At 45.8% G+C, this 13,203-nt stretch overlaps 2 protein-coding genes across 16 annotated transcripts in view; one reads left to right on the top strand and one right to left on the bottom strand.

The window, feature by feature from the left end:
* The window catches only part of CLIP1 (CAP-Gly domain containing linker protein 1), a 110,695-nt gene extending 105,988 nt beyond the window's left edge, over nucleotides 1-4,707 (top strand). For all 14 annotated transcript variants that reach the window (XM_080986579.1, XM_080986574.1, XM_080986570.1 and 11 more), the window contains 2 exons: nucleotides 1,746-1,870; nucleotides 2,868-4,707. In XM_080986579.1, coding sequence (XP_080842705.1) covers nucleotides 1,746-1,870; nucleotides 2,868-3,090 — 348 coding nt within the window. In that variant the 3' untranslated portion in view covers nucleotides 3,091-4,707. The remainder of the gene's footprint in view (nucleotides 1-1,745; nucleotides 1,871-2,867) is intronic.
* Nucleotides 4,708-8,475: 3,768 nt separating this feature from the next.
* On the bottom strand, nucleotides 8,476-12,385 carry LOC308465628 (uncharacterized protein). 2 transcript variants are annotated; one of them, XR_013980521.1, is made up of 9 exons: nucleotides 11,285-12,385; nucleotides 11,027-11,143; nucleotides 10,584-10,686; nucleotides 10,394-10,477; nucleotides 10,057-10,160; nucleotides 9,696-9,747; nucleotides 9,504-9,593; nucleotides 9,319-9,401; nucleotides 8,476-8,603 (listed from the first exon to the last, which is right to left on the bottom strand). XR_013980521.1 is itself a non-coding variant. In XM_080985654.1 (8 exons), the coding sequence occupies exons 1-8, from the start codon at nucleotides 11,333-11,335 to the stop codon at nucleotides 8,595-8,597; spliced, it is 603 nt and encodes a 200-aa protein (XP_080841780.1). In that variant the 5' UTR covers nucleotides 11,336-12,385; the 3' UTR covers nucleotides 8,476-8,594. The 2 variants fall into 2 exon arrangements, 1 of the variants encoding a protein (XP_080841780.1); XM_080985654.1 differs by lacking the exon at nucleotides 9,504-9,593.
* Nucleotides 12,386-13,203: the final 818 nt, after the last annotated feature.

Below are 13,203 nucleotides of genomic sequence, written 5' to 3'. Positions count from 1 at the left end.
GACCCATGCGGAAGAGCCAGGTTTTTGTTCTTCTGGACCACCCCTTGATTGTACCCAAGGAAAGGAGGAAGCCTGCACTATTCTGGGAACTTTTACATGAATAAATTGACACCTGTCCTAGAAGGATGCCCTGGGTGTGGTGAGCCAGCCTTTTGGATACTGAACCACCAGGGTTAACTATTAAGGAAATCTGCCAGAGGACAGTACTTGGGGGTGTCATATATTCAAAGAGATATCATGGGGGGGGGGGAGGCCCATCGGAATAAACAAGAGTCAGTTTTTTAAAAAATATTGGGAATTCTCCGACACAAAAAGGTTGCAGCTTTGGGGGCTTTTAATTTAAGCAAATGGATTTTTTGGCCTCAAAACAAAAATTAGTCATTTTTTAAAAAAAATATAAATTACCTTCTTAAAGCCAAGTTTTGACTGTTTTTAGTGCTCCCCTGCTGTGATGCCAAAAGACTTGTTCTGCCCCACAAAGACTCCAGGTACACACACACACACACACACTTTTCTGTTTTTTTCTGGGTGCTCCCACAGGTCTTCTGATGCGAAACACTTTTCTTTTTGCCCCCAAAGCATCCCAGTAATTAAAAAAAAATCATTTACACTTTTCTTTTCTATTTTGCTGAGTGCTCCCATAGTTTCTTTGATGCCAAAAGTTTTTTTTGTGGCTTGCCAGTCATACAAAAATTAAAATTGGCCACATCCACTTTTACACTTCAGCTCTCAGGACTGTTGGTCAATGCTGCTTATGGCCCAAAAAAGTTTAGCTACCCCTGGTTTAAAGACAATGTGACTAACAGAAGATGTGACAGAGGTCTGTAAGTTTATGTATGTTGTGGAAAGAGTGAATAAATAGTGTGGGGGGAAAGAGATCCTCCATGGTCCATAAGATTTGAATATGGGGTAATCCAATAAAATGAACTGGCAGTAGATTCGGAACAGACAAAAGAAATTACATCACACACTGCAGAATTTATGGAATTCACTAAAGCAAGACACAGTGGTTGTCGGTGACTTGGGTGACTAGAGAGATTTGTGAAGAGCAGAAGCAGTTACTTGTCATGGTGGCTCCATGGAGCCTCTGTGTCCCCGGCTGCTGCCTTCATCCCCTGCTGATGTGCTTCTCACAGGCATCTGGTTCTCTAAGCATATGGAGTGTATACTGGAAGGTTTGATCAAGTCCCTCTCCAAAGACTCCCAAGTGAGCTTAGCTATCACAGGATAAGTTGACAGGTCTCCTTAGAAAAGACCCAGAAGCAGACAACCAAAATGTTCCAGGGGGCTGGAAAAATTCCCCTTTATGAAAGGTTTTTCATTTGGTTTAGAAACAAGGGAGGGAGCACAATAGGGGAGTATAAAATATGCATAGTGTTGAGAAAATGGAAACAGAATCTGTCATGATACTAGAAACAGGTCATCAGAGCAAAACATGTTTATCTAAGAGAATTGCTATCCTGTGCATTACGGTTTTCCAGCTCTGACAATTCACTCCTCTACATACCATGAGGTTTATTAATATTTGTTTAATGCTTAAAGGTGTTCTATGTTTAAAAATAAAAGTTAAATAAAAGTTACAAGCATTCTAGCTATGTATAAATTAAGTCAGCACAATTTCTTTCTGTGCCCAATTTCTGCCCTATTCATTGCTTACATCACATGCTGTATTTTTTAAAACCTTCAGCTTAAATATTCTGAGTTTATAATCCTGTCTCTTCTTTCTTCCACCATGTACCCTTCAGATTGACTTTCTAAATTCAGTGATCGTGGATCTTCAAAGGAAAAATGAAGAACTGAAATTGAAAGTGGAAATGATGTCTGAGGCAGCACTCAACGGCAATGAGGAAGAAGCTATTAATTATGACAGGTTGGTTACTTACAATATCAGCTGGAAATCTTGGTAGCATTTTAGAATTGAGGCTGTTGAACTGGCCTCATCAAATGCCAGCCAGAAATTCCTGAAGTATTACTGTGGTTTTCAAACTGTATACTTGCAAGTAACCCTATTGAAGAACCTCTGCACTGCAGAGGATCCTGGGCCATCTGCAGAGTGCACACTCCATTCATGGGGCTCACAGAGTGAGCATTTTAGACCTCCCCATGGCCACTAGGTCAATTGAGAGATGACCTCAGAGATGACACACCCAGGGTCTCCCTGCAACTGTGCATCACACAGTTATGGTGGGCAGGCTATCTTTGGGGAGTTATTTCACCAGTATTGACCTTCTAATTGACAAACACTTGGTAAGCTTCTGAGGAACCTCTGAGTGCCCAGAAAGGATTTTTAAATGCTATGGCTATGTCACTACTAATTCACATCATCCACCTTTATTTACTGTTCATCTTTACTAAGCTGAGAGTCATGATTAAGCCACTGTTTTCATGGTGCCAGTGTGGATAGACTAGTCAAGGACATGAGACAATCCTCTTTTAAATTAGTCTAAAACCTTGGTGTGAATTTCAGACTGTTTGTATCCCTATTCCACCCCCCCCCCCCCGCAAATACGTTGAGATATGAGAAATCTCTGCAGTTCACAACAAGCAGTAATTAAAAGGCAGATGATCTTGCCTGCTGGCCCAAACCTTCCCAAATCAGCACAAAAGCAGAAAGTGTTTTGATCTGAAGGCAGCGCTGTTTAGGGAAGTTTTTAATATTTAATGCGGTATTGTTTTTAACACTCAATTGGGAGCCGCCCAGAGTGGCTGGGGAAACTCAGCCGGATGGGCGGGGTATTATTTATTCATTCATTCATTCATTCATTCATTCATTATTTCCTATAGATTTCCTGTCTCTTTAGAATCACTGTTCTCAGTAAAAACATAATGAAATTCTAGTCTTACTTATCAAATTTTGATCTTGGCAGTGAGGAAGAAAACCAAATCAAGAAGAAGCCTCGCCTTTTCTGTGACATTTGTGACTGTTTTGATCTCCATGACACTGAAGATTGTCCAACTCAAGCACAGGCGTTAGACGAACCTCCACATTCGACTTACCATGGCAGCCGAAAGGAAGAGCGCCCCTATTGCGAAATCTGCGAAGTGTTTGGGCACTGGGCTACAAATTGCAATGACGACGAGACCTTCTGATGCAGGAGAGGACCAGGGAAAAGAAACTTTGCTCTGTGCATTAGTCGGACCATGTCCACCCTCAGCCATTGAGGGGCTGATGGCGCCGGAAAGAAAAGGACAGCCACCCTTGCCCTCCCCAACCTCTTCACAAACAACAGACATAGAGATATTTTGGTCTTCCATAGCAAAATAACTTTATACCGCCCTAAGTTAAATGAAAATAGAAATAAATAATTTACTAGGCAGATTGCTGCCATTTTCTTTTCCAACTTCTGGGTTTGCATTATCTTTAAAGAGGAACTTCCCATATGTCATGTTGTTTAGCTGTAAGGGGGAAACAGCAACACTCTAGTTATGTTTTAGCTTATTTAAAGACCTTAAAATTATGCTGTTAATTTTCATATTTGCACTATGCTCTTAAAGCTGCAGTTGTACGTTTTTAGATTTTGTAAAGTTTTCAACACTGGAATGAGTTAAGAGATAAGCTCTTCTTTATTATTTTCAACTGCTCAGTTATCTCTTGTTCAAAGAATATGTGAGCTCTGGTGCACTACCTAGAGATCAGTAGTGCCTTTATTTCAGCAAGATTTCTTAATGGTGTGAAATTTTGTTTAGAAAAATATCATGAAGCAGGTAAGCCAACAAGCTACTGTGCAGAAACTTTTTATAACAAAGCCTCTAAGCTGCGCACATGGACGGACCTCCCTTTCCACGTTCTTTCAGCTTCTGTAGAGTTGTACATAATAAGTACATATATAAATATATTTAAGAAAAAGGTTTATATTTTGAAAAATTCTTGTTGTCTTTAGTGCTTCTTTTCATCTGAACTCCTCAGAGGACCTCTGTGCACAGCACAGTCACTTGATTTAATTACTTTAGATAGCCTCAATCTTGGGAGATTTTTTCTGACTGAGTTTATTTTGTGTGTGTTTGCAAAAAAAGAAAAAAAATCAGCAAATTTGTATCCTGTAAAAGGTTTTTATTAAAGCCCATTCACAAATCAAGACTTTTTAAATGAACAAATAATTTATTTATTTCCCCCTTGGTCTGAATTTAGTTCCAGGTGAATGTAAAACAGAAAATTCAATATTTAAGAATTATGGATTTTCTAAGAAGCAAAAAAAACCTTATATGAAATGAAGAAAATGTAAAACCAACAGGCTTGTGCTGTTATGGGTGAAATCGTGCCATGCATTGAAGTGGATGTAAAATTTCTGATGGAGTTAATGCTGTGGGCCACTGAACCCAAGTCAAGGTGACCCCGCTTAAGCTGGTTTAGGTCTCTCTTCTTTTGAATGTCTCAAAAACAAATGTAAAAAAGAGAAGCTATATGTTCCCTGCTCTCTGTACATTAGAGGAATTTAACTCTTGTATAACTTTGTGTGTATGTGTGTGTGAGTGTGTGTGTGTGTATATATATATATATATATATATATATATATATATATATGCGCACCTCTGATGTATTTTTCCTCCAGATTACAGACAGTATTTGGCATATGAGTACAATTTAATGTAATTGTTGGAAATTTGGAGTAATGAATGTATAAAAGGGTTAGGGAAAAAAGCAGGGAAATCAGTATTAAACTAAACGGAGTGTACTGTAGCTTTAATAAAACGGTTATTCTCTTGTCACCTGTGTTGTTTTTCTTTTTCTTTGAGATTACAAAACCCAGAATGCCAAACTGCTTACAAGCCATTTGGGCATATAAGTGGGTAAGTAAACAAATAAAAATTCTGCAGTGCACAGGTTGCACTGGGACCATGCCCAAGAAAGTGTTAAGTCGGCTCTGTGACAGGTTCTGCTCTTTTTGTTTGTCATCATCACTTAATGCTAAACATGTTTTTTATCATCTTATTAGGGTGCAATGCTTTTTCATCAGGTTTGCTAAGGGAAATTTGGGTGTGAGAAGCAAGTGTTCGTACTTGTGTCTCAGGCAGGTGTGGGTAGCCAGGTGCCTTCTAGATGTTGTTGGACTCCCAACTCCCAGAAAAATCTGGATAGTCCCAGGTCAGTTATCCCTGCTCTAAGACAAACCTTTGAGAGTTTTAAACTGCAGTCCTATACACACTTACCTGGAAGTGAGCCCCATTAATGCAGTAGCACTTCCTTCTGAGTAGACATGCATCAGATAGCACTAATAAGAGGTGGAAAGAGAGAGGTGGAAAGAGAGAAACTGGAACGTGTCCAGAGGAGGGCAACCAAAATGGTCAAAGGCCTGGAAACGATGCCTTATGAGGAACGGCTAAGGGAGCTGGGCATGTTTAGCCTGGAGAAGAGGAGGTTAAGGGGTGATATGATAGCCATGTTCAAATATATAAAAGGATGTCACATAGAGGAGGGAGAAAGGTTGTTTTCTGCTGCTCCAGAGAAGCGGACACGGAGCAATGGATCCAAACTACAAGAAAGAAGATTCCACCTAAACATTAGGAAGAACTTCCTGACAGTAAGAACTGTTCGACAGTGGAATTTGCTGCCAAGGAGTGTGGTGGAGTCTCCTTCTTTGGAGGTCTTTAAGCAGAGGCTTGACAACCATATGTCAGGAGTGTTCTGATGGTGTTTCCTGCTTGGCAGGGGGTTGGACTCGATGGCCCTTGTGGTCTCTTCCAACTCTATGATTCTATGATTATAGTTTATATAGCAGAGTTAAAAACTTGGAAGCTGGATCTAACCAATCCTTCCTCCACCACCTCTGTCTCATTCACACATCACTATCATTGCTTAAAAGAGTAAATAAAAGACACGTCCCATTGGGAAGCAGAAAAAAAAATGGTTCTTTACTTACATTTTCTTCATATTTACAAATATGGCTTTGAATTCTATGCCTTACATGGGGAGCTAGTTTCTCAAGCCTGCCTTGTGTGTGTGAAAGAGAGACCACAGAGTGTGTTGTTGTTTAGTTGTTTAGTCCTGTCCAACTCTTTGTGATCACATGGACCAGAGCACACCAGGCATTCCTCTCTTCCACTGCCTCCCTCAGTTTCGTCAAATTCATGTTTGCAGTTTCGAGAACATTGTCCAACCATCTCGTCCTCTGTCCTCCTCTTCTCCTTGTGCCCTCAATCTTTCTCAACATCAGCATCTTTTCCAGGGAGTCTCCTCTTTTCATGAGGTGGCCAAAGTATTGAAGCCTCAGCTTCAGGATCTGTCCTTCCAGTGAGATCACAGAGTGTATTCCCCCCATCTGTTAGTCTCAGCTCACCCTCTGCTGACGGGAGGTGTGCAAGGTTGCTTGGACCTGACAAGTTCTGCCCACGAAGAGACTCCTGGCCTCTGGGGCCTAACATCTGGCTGCTACCACAGCCAGTTCCATACCAGGAGTTTCAACTGCAGATGGGCAGGGTGTGGTCCTGAGTGGCAACGCACCTACCTGTGCAAGTGTACACAGGCACATAGATTGTAGCTTTATTTCTGCACCACTTTTGCACAGTGAACATGTCCATCATCCCAACAGCATTAGAACAGCAGAGCATGGTAGGGCAATAATGCACAATAAAACAGTACATCAATCTCTCAGTTTCCAAATATATTAATCCTTTCAACAAAAACCACAATAATCTTGTGGCCCGTTCTCTTGCTGCCAACCTTCAGGTGTTGCGGTCCTGAGTCAAATTTAAGGCTTTATAGGTCAAAAACAGCACTTTGAATTGGGCTAGGAAGCTAATTGGCAGCTGGAACAGTCGGGCCAGGATGGGTGTTGAGATGCTCAAACCGTCTTGCCTCAGTGAGCAATGTGGGCTGTTGAATTCTGCACCAGCTGAAGCTTCTGAACTGCCTTCAGAGGCAGCCCAGAAAGAGATCCACCTTGAGACCTGTGGTCAGATGTGGTTCTTCAACCCTGCCTACCTCGCAGGGTTGTAAGTCTGGGCTGACAAGGAAGGCTTTGGTGCATCTCATTGGCATCTTCGGTTGAACCACTGGCACCTCTCAGACTATGTAATTGTCTGAGCTGAAGATCGCCGTGATGTGCTCCTTACCAGAGCTATGACGAGTGCTGACGACTGATGGACAGATCACCGGTTATTATGCTCCACGATGGCTATCCTCAACGCAGGCTTCAAGGAAGGAAACCAAGGCGCAAAAGGAACACTCAAATGAACAAAATGAACACTCAACCCCTTCAAGATCATATTAAGCAGGATTGCTTCCAAACGACTCTTAAGGACCATCCGCATTCAGAATTCCCTGATAACATTGAGGAACTCTGGACCAAGCTAAAAACATCATTATTGCAGCCGGTGAACCAACTATTGGATACCAAACCAAGAAACACCAGGACTGGTTTGATGAGAATGACAGTGAGATTGAACACATTATTGACAAGAAAAGGAAGGCCTTTCAGATCTGGCAAAGAGATAGAAACTGCGCTACTAAGAAAAAAACCTATGCCAACGCTAAGGCTGAGGTTCAAAGAAGAACCAGAGAACTAAAGAACACCTGGAGGATAAAAAAAGCTCAAGAGATCCAGCACTTAGCTGACACTCATGATGCACAGAGTTTCCTTAAAGCCACAAAGACCATCTATGGGCCCATAAATCATGGCATATGCCCCCTACGCTCCACAGATGTGTGCTCTGATATACCGATCAAGAACAAGTTCTGCGAGGAACTAGACCAGGATGTCTTGAGCTTGCAAACACCTTCTCGGTAGTGGCGCCCGCCCTGTGGAACACCCTCCCAGCAGATGTCAAAGAAATAACTCTCTGACTTTTAGAAGACATCTGAAGGCAGCCCTGTTTAGGGAAGTTTTTAATGTTTGAAGTTTTATTCTGTTTTTAGTGTTCTGCTGGGAGCTGCCCAGATTGGCTGGGGAAACCTAACCAGATTGGGGGGGGTATAAATAATAAAATTATTCTTATTGTTACTATTACTATTCCTGCTGAAAGAGTTCATCACAGCTGGCATAACCGCAGAGGCCCCTTGGTATCAGGACCTGAACAAGAACGGACAAAGGCTACCTGAACTGTGCTCATACCACAGCATCTATGTCACGAACATGGTATGCTCTACCAAGGCAAAACACTCAGTGTCCTGGAGACATCTTAGATCTCAGGTCCCTGGCACCAGCTGGACTGGATTGGCACCAGGCAATTGCACTGAACTGTGTTAATGCCACACAGCGCTACCACAACACTGACTGCGACATGGTCACACCCTGAAGGTGAGCAAAGAGGATTTCTAGCCAATCTAAGGTTCTGCACTTTGGCAGGAAGAAGCAGCTGCACCAATAAAAGATGAGGGACACTGGTTTGCTGGTAGGGAAAAGGATCTAGGGATCTTAGTGGACCACAAGCTTAACTTGAATCAACCTGAGAGTGATGCAGCAGCAAAAAATGCTAATGCTATTTCAGGCTGCAACAACAAAAGTGTCCAGATCAATGGAAGACAATAACACAATGAAATTCAAAACAGTAACAATTTATTGTGCATTTATTCAAAATCCATTAAAAAATATTTATTTTTATTCCATTCTCTTCCAGTTCTTTTTCTTCTTGACACGTGGAGTTACACAGGGAATAGATCATATAACCTAAGGAATGGAAAAACCCAAAATTCTGTGAGATCTTTTGAGGCAAAATAATGTTAACAGCTTTCAGATCTCTCTCTGTCCCCTGCCCTGTCCTGTCTTTTGTCAAAACAAAGGTGTCAACCCTGTGCCCAGAGCCGCCCCCCCCCCCCCCCCGGCCTCCCTGAGGTGGTCCAGAGGAAAGAAGAGCAAGGCACAAGGCACCAGCTGGGCTGCAGGAGATGCCAGAAGGAGGCCTACAAAATGCCACCCAACCATCCTAGGGACTCCACTCTGCATCTGTGTAGGGTTTACTCTGGAGCCTATTCTCCTCCTGAAGCCATCCCATGAGGCAGTGGAGGTTTAGAATCAGAGTTCTCCTCAATGGGCTCCCTTCCAGGGGGATGAGCCCGATCGGCTCCTGGCTTCCCTCTACAGCACGTGCACAAACAGCTTTCTCTGGATCTTGTCTGCTCCATCTGCCGGAGTCTGTCTTCTGACACAGGGGAAAGTCCCTCACTCCCCGAGGGTTTGAGACCCATTGGCTTCCCTCCCCTGGTTCCCCGGCCTCTTCTCCCTCTGACTGCTGCTCCTTGTGCCCCCTCCACTACCTGGGCTCTGAGACGTCTTCCCTTCCTGGTTCTCCAGCTGCTTCCTCCCACCATTCCTCTGTGCCCAACCAGTCCATGACACTGTTCCACCCCTTGGCCTCTGTCCCCACAAGGCAGCTTCCCCCTACCTGATCTGGTCCCACAGCCACTGCTTCCCTTCTGCTGCCATGAAAAGATGGAGAAGGAGGTCTTGCCGGCATTGTTCTGTCACCTGCAAGAGAAAAAAGGTAAGCAGGTCGCCAGGAGTGCCTGCTTCTCTCACAGGTGAAACAGGGCATCTCTAACTACAGATGGGCTTTTGAGAAAGTCTTACGTGCTGAGTGCATTTGGATGTTGGCCTCTCTCGGGTGTCCAGTGGCGCCCGAGGTCCGCACTACCTATAAATCTTCAATGATGATGTCATCTGGATGGAAGAGAATGAGAATGAGAACAGAATGAAAATGAAAATGAGATTTTCCCACAGGCCTTCAGTTAAAGGTCGCTGTCTCCAAAGTGTGGGGCTTACCTTCTTCCGGCTTCAGGCAGAAGCAAGCCAGGTCCGGCCGAACTACTGTCATCTGCAGAGGAAAGAAAAATTGGGGTCAGATGGGAGCGAGAGCACAGAAGCAGCGCCAAGTCTGGAAGGACGGGTCTTCCTCTGTCTTGGGCCCAATCCCTTGTTCCAGAGGACCTCCCTGGGCCCTGCAGCCTCCTGGGCAGAGGTGGAAGGGCAGCAGCAGGAAAGGGGGCAGGAAAAGCCTCTGGCCTCATCCTGGCCCCCAGGGACACACCCCGCATCATCTGCGCTAAAGATCACCTGGGGATGTGATCTTGGGGGGGAGGTGAAATTAACCAAAGAAATGAATAGAAGAAGGCAAGGTACTTACTCTGAGGTTGGGGTATTTCCGGGCAACGGCCAGCAGCAAGGAAATGCTGCTGGCCGCTGGTTCTTGAGCCTCCCCACTTTCCCCAGGGCGTATCCTCAGAGGTCCTGCAGGAGGAAAGAGCGTCTCAGAGTCAGGGGCCAGTCTGGGCCAAAGCAGCCCCCCCACTGCCCCCACCACGGAGTCCCTGGCACTTCTGGACCCTGAGGGTTTGCCAGCTTTGGTCTTGGACCAAATTGGGGGCCAAACAGGCTCTGTGCCCCAGAAATGGGGCAGTCCATTGGGTAAGGGATGGGGGGGACAACCCTAAAACCACCCCTGATGCCATTGGAACACTTACGCTGAGAAGGTGGAGGAGGGTGCCAGGGTTGGGGGCTTCCATAAGGAGACTCCCCAGCAGGAGCCAGAAGTGCCTCTTCAGTTCCTGCGGGAAAAGAGAGAAGAGAGTGTGAATGCTGGGTTGGATTCTGCAAGTGTGTGACGAAGAAGAAGAAAGAGCCTGTGAAGGGAAGTCAAAACCAAGGACATACTTCTCTCTCCTCCTCCTCCTCCTCGGCCCCATTCAGCACGGCCTCCAACGTCCTGTGCAGGATCGCACTGATCATATCGCAGCTGAATTTGGGCCTCATGGTGCTGCAGAGATGAAAGGGAGGGGGTTAGAGTCTCCCTTGCCCCTTCTCCCTCCCGCCTGCTCTTTCCCCCTGGAGTTCTGCCCCCCACCCACAACCCCATCCACGCCAAAGACCCCACTCACCTTAGCTGGAGGAGGGCCTCCAAGGCAAGGGCCAGGGTCAGGGGGCGATCTCTGAAGTGCCCCAAGATGTCCTGGAAGAGAACAGAGGAGGAAAATCAGCTCCGACCCCAAACACCAGGCTTGGCTTTGCAGGGGAATGGCAACCCCATGGCCTAAGCCGGCAGGGTCCTCCTCCCCACAGATGAACAGCCCTTTCCACCCACACCCCCCATCACTCACCAGAATGGCTTGGGCCATCTCCTGCTTGGAGCACTTCAGGGATCCGGGCCCCCTGAGCTCAGCTGCCTGGCAGCTCTGGATGGCCCCCAGGAGGTAGCGCTGTTCATCCTCCAGCAGCTGAAATGCAAAAGTCAGGCTGTCAGTTCCTCGTGAGGGGAGGGCTTCTCCGCATCTGAGAGTGCAGAGTGGGGGGCAAAGGGGGGGCAGGTCTGCTCTTGTTTTCTCCAATACTCTGCTCTTGTTTTCTCCAATACTCACCCCCTGGGGCTGGGATGCGGAACCGCAGCAGAACTGCAAACAGAAGGACATGGGAACAGGTGAGTCCTCTTTTGCATCCTTGGACTAGTTGCCCCCCATGCCCATTCCTGCCCTCCTCTGTCCAAAAAAGGAGGGCCACTTGCTCACCTGGCGTCACAGGCTGCTCTGGGTCTTGCTGGGGGCCACCAGACGTGGCATCAGACGTGGCAGCGTCTGAACAGGCGCCTTAAGCACCTGATCCTAGAAGAGATGAGCGGAAAGAGCGACTCAGACGCCGGCCGCTCCAATTCTTGGGGGGGTGTTTGTGTGTGAGGAGGGGCATCTGGAGAAAATAGTGAACCACTGCCGAATTTGCAGAACAGAAATACATATGTGGAGCCTAATCAATCCTTGTCTGCCCATCACGACCAATTCCTTCCATCTCTCTGCACTTCAGTGACCTGAAGGGGCATCATCAGAGTCTGAAAGAGGCAGCCCAGAGCATGAAGGGCTGGCAGAGAGAGAAAGGAGGTCCCAAGCGCTCTGGGTTCAAGAGCTACGGCCATGCCAGGACCCAGAGGGCCTGGTCCCCTCATTCATGCAGTCAAGCAGTGTATAAATTTCATGAAGCAAATGAAAGAAATAGGGAGAGGGGAGAGCTTTGGGTCATTCTTAACATTGTTACCAGAAGTTTTGGAAAGGGGGGGGGTTTCCCCCTCCAGCAGGCACCATACCCCCCTCCGACTGTACCCCAAATCAACATCTTCACTTCTGCAAATTTCCCCACAAAACACATCCTGACACAGTCCTTTCCTTTTTCTATTCCAAAGGCTCCCATAAATAAGGGTAGAACATTTGCCCTAATGAAGGCGGAGCCTTTCGCTCAACCAATCTGCTCAGACTATCCAAAGAACTGTCCAATAGCAACCAGTGAGTGCCACGAAACAGTGCCCTCCAGCACAAAGCACTGAGGGCACAAGGCGAAGGGGACGACAGAGGACGAAATGGTGGGACAGTGTCCTCGATGCTACCAACATGAGTTTGACCAAACTGCAGGAGGCAGTGGAAGACAGGAGTGCCTGGCGTGCTCTGGTCCAAGGGGTCACGAAGAGTCAGACACCGCTAAACCACTAAACAACAACAGAACAAAGCACACAGGCACTGCAGCTGCCGACCAGCCGTGGCCTCTGCTCTACAAGTAGGAATTCCCACTGGGAAAAGGGGAAAGTCAGAACCAGCCATGAAAACCATTCTTGGTCCATTGAAACTAGTCTTTTAGGTTTCAGTCTTTTAGGCTTTTGAACTACCAACCCAGCTGTACGCTTGTGAAACATGGACCACTTATAAACGCCATCTCCAACTCCTTGAAAGATTCCAGCAATGGTGTCTCCGAAAAATGTGACACACCACTTGGGAAGGCAGGTGAACTAATACCAGTGTCCTGGAAGAAGCAAAGATCACCAGTGTTGAAGCAATGATTCTTCAACACCAACTTCGTTGGACTGGTCATGTGGTTCGGATGCCTGACTATTGTCTTCCAAAGCAACGACTCTATTCCAAACTTAAAAATGGAAGGTGTAATGCTGGTGGCCAACAAAAGAGGTTTAAAGACTGTCTCAAGGCAAATCTTTTAAAATGGAGTATAAACGCCGACAATTGGGAAACACTGGCCTGCGAGCGCTCCAATTGGAGAACAGCCTTTCCCAAAGGTGTCATGGGCTTCAAAGACACTCAAACTCAGGACGCAAGGGAGAAACGTGCTAATAATAATAATAATTTTTATTTATTTATTTATACCCCGCCCTCCCCAGCCAAGGCCAGGCTCAGGGTGGCTAACAAGCAATAATAAAAACAAGTTGAATGAATACAACTTAAAAACAAGATTAAAATACTGAAACATTAAAATATTAAAATGCAGCCTCATCACAGGAGAAAGGAAA

This window comes from Podarcis pityusensis (genome assembly GCF_964106645.2).
Source record: "Podarcis pityusensis genome assembly, chromosome: 16".
NCBI classification, from domain to species: Eukaryota; Metazoa; Chordata; class Lepidosauria; order Squamata; family Lacertidae; genus Podarcis; species Podarcis pityusensis.
The sequence above is the reverse complement of the archived record's forward strand: the minus strand, read 5'-3'. Positions and strand labels throughout refer to the sequence as shown.

What these genes read in the sequence shown, in the direction of transcription:
- LOC308465628 (XM_080985654.1), bottom strand. Translation starts at nt 11,335, where the DNA reads ATGTCCTTCTGTTTGCAGTTCTGCTGCGGTTCCGCATCCCAGCCCCAG. An exon ending in GGAAATACCCCAACCTCAGA is followed by an intron (nt 9,748 to 10,056) that starts GTAAGTACCTTG and finishes TTTCCTCTGCAG; the next exon opens with ATGACAGTAGTTCGGCCGGA. An exon ending in CTGCCTGAAGCCGGAAGAAG is followed by an intron (nt 9,402 to 9,695) that starts GTAAGCCCCACA and finishes TTTCTCTTGCAG; the next exon opens with GTGACAGAACAATGCCGGCA.